The sequence below is a fragment of the Trachymyrmex septentrionalis genome, unplaced genomic scaffold (genome assembly GCF_001594115.1).
Source record: "Trachymyrmex septentrionalis isolate Tsep2-gDNA-1 unplaced genomic scaffold, Tsep1.0 scaffold9, whole genome shotgun sequence".
NCBI lineage: Eukaryota > Metazoa > Arthropoda > Insecta > Hymenoptera > Formicidae > Trachymyrmex > Trachymyrmex septentrionalis.
In genome coordinates this window covers 414,697-420,864 of record NW_017306091.1, presented here as the reverse complement: position 1 = coordinate 420,864, position 6,168 = coordinate 414,697, and the positions used below count along the sequence as shown (strand labels likewise).

The 6,168-nt window shown below is 29.1% G+C and overlaps 2 protein-coding genes across 4 annotated transcripts; both read right to left on the bottom strand.

Annotated features, from left to right (window-relative positions):
• Window positions 1–553: 553 nt before the first annotated feature.
• Window positions 554–2,783, bottom strand: LOC108755771 (C1GALT1-specific chaperone 1-like). Of its 2 annotated transcripts, none has more exons than XM_018499006.1 (4): window positions 2,708–2,783; window positions 1,527–2,618; window positions 1,125–1,426; window positions 554–943 (listed from the first exon to the last, which is right to left on the bottom strand). In XM_018499006.1, the coding sequence occupies exons 2-4, from the start codon at window positions 2,359–2,361 to the stop codon at window positions 701–703; spliced, it is 1,380 nt and encodes a 459-aa protein (XP_018354508.1). In that variant the 5' UTR covers window positions 2,362–2,618; window positions 2,708–2,783; the 3' UTR covers window positions 554–700. The 2 variants fall into 2 exon arrangements, with proteins under 2 accessions (XP_018354508.1, XP_018354509.1); XM_018499007.1 differs by having other exon boundaries at window positions 556–931.
• A 1,238-nt stretch (window positions 2,784–4,021) lies between these two features.
• Window positions 4,022–5,975, bottom strand: LOC108755806 (tumor protein p63-regulated gene 1-like protein). Of its 2 annotated transcripts, XM_018499084.1 has the most exons (6): window positions 5,746–5,975; window positions 5,430–5,637; window positions 5,183–5,359; window positions 4,847–4,954; window positions 4,418–4,551; window positions 4,022–4,299 (listed from the first exon to the last, which is right to left on the bottom strand). In XM_018499084.1, exons 1-6 carry the CDS (start codon window positions 5,819–5,821, stop codon window positions 4,109–4,111), a joined length of 894 nt encoding a protein of 297 aa, XP_018354586.1. In that variant the 5' UTR covers window positions 5,822–5,975; the 3' UTR covers window positions 4,022–4,108. The 2 variants fall into 2 exon arrangements, with proteins under 2 accessions (XP_018354586.1, XP_018354587.1); XM_018499085.1 differs by lacking the exon at window positions 4,847–4,954.
• Window positions 5,976–6,168: the final 193 nt, after the last annotated feature.

Sequence of the window (6,168 nt, the reverse complement as noted above, 5' to 3'; positions counted from 1 at the left end):
TATCCATAATGGATGTATAATACAAAGAAAAATGCGTATTATAAAAAATATATAACAATATACTATATTTATAAAAATTTTAATTATCTTCAAAATTTCTTTCTTTCATGGATATTTTCTTTAGCTCTTCAAATCTACGTGTTGTATGTAGATTTGAGACTCTATTCAAAATAGCAATAAATGTAATATGAATTAAAGAAAATACATATTTATTTTCAAATAATATACTGTGTATAATTATTATTATATCAATTATTAATCGTTTAAGAGTTGCGATAGGCAAACTTCTGTGAAAACGTTTTAGAAATGATTAACTTATCGCTTTCGTTTTAAACGTTAATGAGCTTCTAATTAGCTCGATAAAACGTACTGAACATAACAAGGGAAATAGTTTTATCAACCATTTCCGATTAATAAATTATCCAAAACATAAGTTGATTAATTGTATATTATAGTGGGCGATGTTAAATACAACTTTCAGCTTGATTTTTTTATTGACATTCTTTCTTTTTGTTCGCGTAGTAAATTGAAAATGAAGTATATCAATGTTATTTTTATTAACATACTTATTTGCTACAGTTATATCATTTTGTAATCATATATACAAATAGGGAATATCACAAATATTCACACTCTTAAACTTTTGTGTACACACTTTTTTGATAATTATAACAAACTAGCATTCTAATAAATAACTCATTCAGTTTTTTGTACTATTGACGACACTTTTAGCCCTACAATTGTACGCTGATGAATTTTCTTTGTAATTCGTTAGTAAACAATTTAGCGGGATTGGTGTCCGATAATTTTGAGCAATTTTTAATTGCTCTGGTTCAGAATATCTCGAATGCCATATTTCGTAATAAGCGTCGCTGGATATATCACTCAAATGCGTGATGTTAAATTCTTCTTGCAGTGCAACTTTCCAAACCTGGAATATAAACTATGATATAAAATTATGATTATTACCATGACACTTCTTTATTGCATCATACTTATCAAAAGAGATTTAAATTTATTTATATTATATGATAATATTATAACCATTAACATCCGACAAAAATTTTTTTTTTAAATTGTTGAGAAAAAAGTTGATAAACAATGTTAACTGCATTAAAACTTACATCTTCTTCACGTACTCGAACTTCAGCAGAAACATTACCAAATCGACTTTCACTGTTTAATACATGCAATTGATACAACAAATAATTTAGCATGTGCATTTTATTGGATTCACTAACGCTGAAAGTCACGGATATCGGCGAGCAACATTCTCCTTTTATCGGATATACAGCACGTGTGAAATAGCTGTCTGGTTTCGCAACACCCCATAGAAGATGTTGTAAAGAATAACCATGAAAAGTACCTCTTAAATACTGATCTCTGGTGTCAGACGGATGTATGCCTAAGGACGACAGATGCTTTCCTGTAAAAATAAGATAGAAAATTAATATCATAGATATAAATAATCAATCAAAACTTATTATATAATAAATTTTTATGTTATATGACATCATGTTGTCTACCGAGATAATAATCTTCCTTCTTCCAATACTTTCCTCCCTTAATACATTTTTCTGTACTATTGAACATTTGCACTACTTTATTCAGTGCTCCTCTGCTAAGAACATATCCAGATTGAGCAACATTATAAGCCTGACCCCATAGAACCACTGAATGACCCAAATAATAGTCGCGTGTGTAATCCAGTGAAGCAACCATATAGCGCAAATTTTCTGGTATAATTATAGTATTGTCTTTCACAAATATAATCCACTGTAGTTTGTCTACTTGATGGTTCCAAATATAATTCATAGCTTCACACAACAGTTGCCAAGAAGACACAATTTTTATATTTACATCAATAATAGGCAATTCCGCATTCTTCAAGCGATGTCCAAAAAAATATACATTATTGCAGTGTTTGCCCCAAGTAGCCTTGATTGATTTTCCAAGCTTAAGCGTTTCCACGAAAATCACACATGTGATAGACACTTGTTTTTTTAACCAGTTCCATTCTGTGAGTTTCTTTCTTTTGTCATCTCTTTCTTGTCGACCATACAAGTATTCATCCAAATCAATTTGGTATAATTTCAACTTTTGTGTTGCTAACCAAGTGTGATATGTAATACTGTTAACATCTGTTGTCTCATTCAACTTGTTCCAAAACTGTAAAATAATTTCTTCGTGACAAAGTTTTTTATTCAGGTAGTATTCAGGTTGCCACAATGATGGATCTTGATCAACGATAGAATCAATCACAAACATACTTCTTAATGAAACAAATAATAATGGAAGAACAAAACCAATCCCGAAACCAATCAGAAATACCGATTTCTGTTTTAAAAATCGTAAACGCATTTTGTGTTATCACAATAAAAAAATGATAAAATCATCCAGTTCTGTCGGAACTAATGGTAGGTAATCTAACATGAAGTAAAATCTACTATACTCGTGTCTTTAATCATTATGTTTGACCTTCATTGCACTCACTTATCTCATTATCAGATATTGCACGTATTTTTTACAGACATTGTATGTATCATTTTAAATTTCTTTGAGTTTTATTTTTTATTCTCCATATCGTTTGTAAAGTTTATTAACTTATTCCGACAAGACTGCAAACATACAACATAATTAATTTACATATCAAATATATATCTAACTTAATGATTATTTCAATTATTACCAATATAATGAACATTACCTGTGGCATACAATTCACGTATTTATGTGTCGATAATATAAAAGCAGAATGAAATCATCATAATAGAATCATCGATAATATTATCGATTTTAGATTATAGATTAATATTCTATATATCAAAGCACACAAGTTTATACTGAAAAACTCAAATAATTTTTTATATTTATAATCGCGATCAGTTTACATTTGTGATATTCAGTTATTTAAACAAGCAGGAAAAGTATGAAGTAATAAGTGAAAGTCGAGTGTGTAACATATGGCGACTTAGAAAAATAATATGACACATTCGCAGTCGTATTGAATCAACAGGTGATATAAACAAGACATCTGTTGGCTCAACATCCTAACCTAAACTTAATCAAACCTAGCTTAATCTGATAAATCAGCTGATGATCTGTGATTTCAAATTCACAAAATATATAAGACAAATCCATGAATAAACTTTTAAATAGAGAAGCAATTTTTTTTTTGTAGCATATATAATATAACAAAAATAATATATTGTAATAGTGGGAAAATTTATGAAAAGATCTTTATGAATAGAACTCCACAAAATCTTGGTTGCTCAATATTATATGATTGCTATACTTATAATATTTTCTAAATTACAAAGTTGCTAAATATATTCAACATTTCTCATTTATTGTTAACTCAGAAATAGACATAGAGCATTGTACACATATACAAGTACATTGCATAATTCTACAATAAGAAATTACAATAAATGCTTTATTTCTAAATCTTTCCGCACATACTAGTAATTTAAGTACCAAGAGTAATATAAGTCTTTAATGTGAAATATTTTAAATTTTATTATAAATTGAATAAATTTGGTAAACTTTCGTACTTTTTTGTATGAAATAATTTAGCACAGTGTAAGTGTATAACAGGGAATATGTGTGTGTGTGTGTGTGTGTGTGTGTGTGTGTGTGTATTTAATAACATATATTATAACATACATGTATGTATTTTTACAATTATATAAATATATAATTTATGTGAACTGCAAAAAATATGCAGCACTTAGTTAATTAAAATTTCGACTTTACTGTTAGATATATCATTTTTATGAAAATAATTAAACAATTCTAAAAATATATATTGTAATACATTTAATTTTAATATACATATATATAATTTAATATTTATATATATATGTATATAATATATGAATAATATTAGTTATTACTAATTATTATTTATATATATATATATATATATACATATATATATATGTATATCGTAGAAGATTATGTTGCAATATATTAAATCTATAATAATACTATACAAAAAATTAAAACCACATGTGTGATGTAGTAGGAAAAAAATTCTAAAAGGGATAAAAAGTATCAAGCTCAAAGAAATACCTTACAACATTTGTAATTCTAGAGATCAGCGAAATTAGAAACTGATTTTGCCACGCACTTTAAAGAAACCTAAGCCATTTCTATTATGCACTAAGGCACCAAGACTGCAATAATTCTCTATAATGATCGGCATATTAATAACGTTGCTTTCACGAGGTAGTAAACTTTTGAGCGTAGTATTAAAGGCTTCTATGTCGAATCTCGTTTTAACAATCTCGGTTCCATCTAAAATGATATCTTGTTAGTGCCACAATTTTTATTAGTAACAGAACACATAATAAAGCACTTTTATACAGCAATGCCACTTATAATCTCTTTATTTATATTGGATTTTAATATTTACCTTTGTACCAGAACAATGGATGACTCGCATATGTAAGCCACGGTATATTTCTCGCAAACGGATTCCACTTTTTTATAAGAGGCAAGGGTTGCCCTCTGTTCCACATAAGTCTTATTCCTGACATGTGACGCTTCCTGAGAAAAATTAAAAATCTTTTTTCCACACACTTCAATATATATACATAAAATACTTTAATTTTTTACATGTATACTTTTTTAATGATATTTCGGCTTTTGCAACATGAGGTACAAAATTAACAGTTTCATAAAGATTACACATAATGTAAATACATAGAAAGCATACTATATAAAACAAATATTTGTTAACACAGATATGATACAATAAAGAGGCGGTAAAAATGAATATATAAAAAACAATTTGATGAAACAAAGTGAGAAATGAGTGCTAATAGACAACGAAGCTGTATACCTAGGCTCAAATTGAGTAAGATTGGAGCAACCTGCAATAGACGACCATTCCTGACGTACTGTACAATGAATTACAGACGACACACCTTCCGCTAATCCATTTAATCGTCTAGAATATATTAGATCAATATGAATGACACGCACATAAATGACAAAAACACAGAACCTGTAATCTTCATCTCACATGAAACATATATTTTTTGCTGTGTGTATTCCTCGTTATAAATTTCAATGGAAAAGCGGATATTAAAAATATAATTTAAGCTAGAGATTGTAAACTTGTGTTTACTTCATAAACTCTTTGTACACAAATTATTTATGACATCAAAATACTTACGGTGCAAGAGACGAAGATGGATAAATTATATCTCCCGTAACTATTGTATCAAACAGTAATATAGGTATTCGATTAAAGTCAAGTATCTTTAAAGAAATAAAGTCGTATTTTATAGAATAAAGGGCTTTCGTTGCTAATAATACGAGTCTTTCCTTTTCCGTATCCCATAGACTTATCCTTGAAATAAATTTTTCTATCAATGCAAAATAACAAAGAACATAACTCGATTTACATAGATAATATATACTCTGTCAGAAGCCAACTTCCAACAAGTTCGTCATCGTTCTGCTTTATCAATTTCTCAGTACAGTCGCTTATCGCTCTTTCTACGACTTCGTTCCTATCAGTGAAAAATGTATGAACATCTATATGCTTGAATGGCACGTTGCACACATTTCTCGAGGCCGAATTTTGATTCAATGCGTTGTCCGTACTCTCCGTCGACGGTCTAACAGCTGAAATCAGAGAAATGTCTGTAGTAAACTCAACTATGAATTTACCTTATCGCTTATTTTATTGTAGAATCAACAATTAAGAGTAGAAAAATTAACGGCAAAACTCACGGTCGGTATTAGCGATTTCTAGGGTGGCTCTTTCGAAATTTACCGCAGGTCCCTCCTCCAGACATGTTTCTTCCATGTCTTCGGGCTGTTTGTCAACGAAAGATTCTCGTTACATTTATCGGAATCAAAAAATTATAACAGTATGAGCGTGCAATGCAGTGCAATGACGGAAGCGATCTGAAGTACGACTTTCCAAAGTTCCACATAAACGCATTCGATCGAATCCGAATTCCGAGGATGACATTTGATTTCAGTGACCTCGCGCGGCGAGAAGCTGAAGTTTCGATATTAAAATAATTATATTATATATATTTGTGCTATACGGTATAGTAGTTCAGAATTTACTTTTTTTATATTGAATCCAAAAATTAATTCCTGTCATTATTTTAATTTGTTTTATAATAATTATAGTATCTTGGAATA

What these genes read in the sequence shown, in the direction of transcription:
- LOC108755806 (XM_018499084.1), bottom strand. Translation starts at nt 5,821, where the DNA reads ATGGAAGAAACATGTCTGGAGGAGGGACCTGCGGTAAATTTCGAAAGA. An exon ending in AGAAATCGCTAATACCGACC is followed by an intron (nt 5,638 to 5,745) that starts GTGAGTTTTGCC and finishes CTCTGATTTCAG; the next exon opens with CTGTTAGACCGTCGACGGAG. An exon ending in GGAAGTTGGCTTCTGACAGA is followed by an intron (nt 5,360 to 5,429) that starts GTATATATTATC and finishes ATTTATTTCAAG; the next exon opens with GATAAGTCTATGGGATACGG.
- LOC108755771 (XM_018499006.1), bottom strand. Translation starts at nt 2,361, where the DNA reads ATGCGTTTACGATTTTTAAAACAGAAATCGGTATTTCTGATTGGTTTC. An exon ending in GAAGGAAGATTATTATCTCG is followed by an intron (nt 1,427 to 1,526) that starts GTAGACAACATG and finishes TTATTTTTACAG; the next exon opens with GAAAGCATCTGTCGTCCTTA. An exon ending in TTCGAGTACGTGAAGAAGAT is followed by an intron (nt 944 to 1,124) that starts GTAAGTTTTAAT and finishes TTTATATCATAG; the next exon opens with TTTATATTCCAGGTTTGGAA.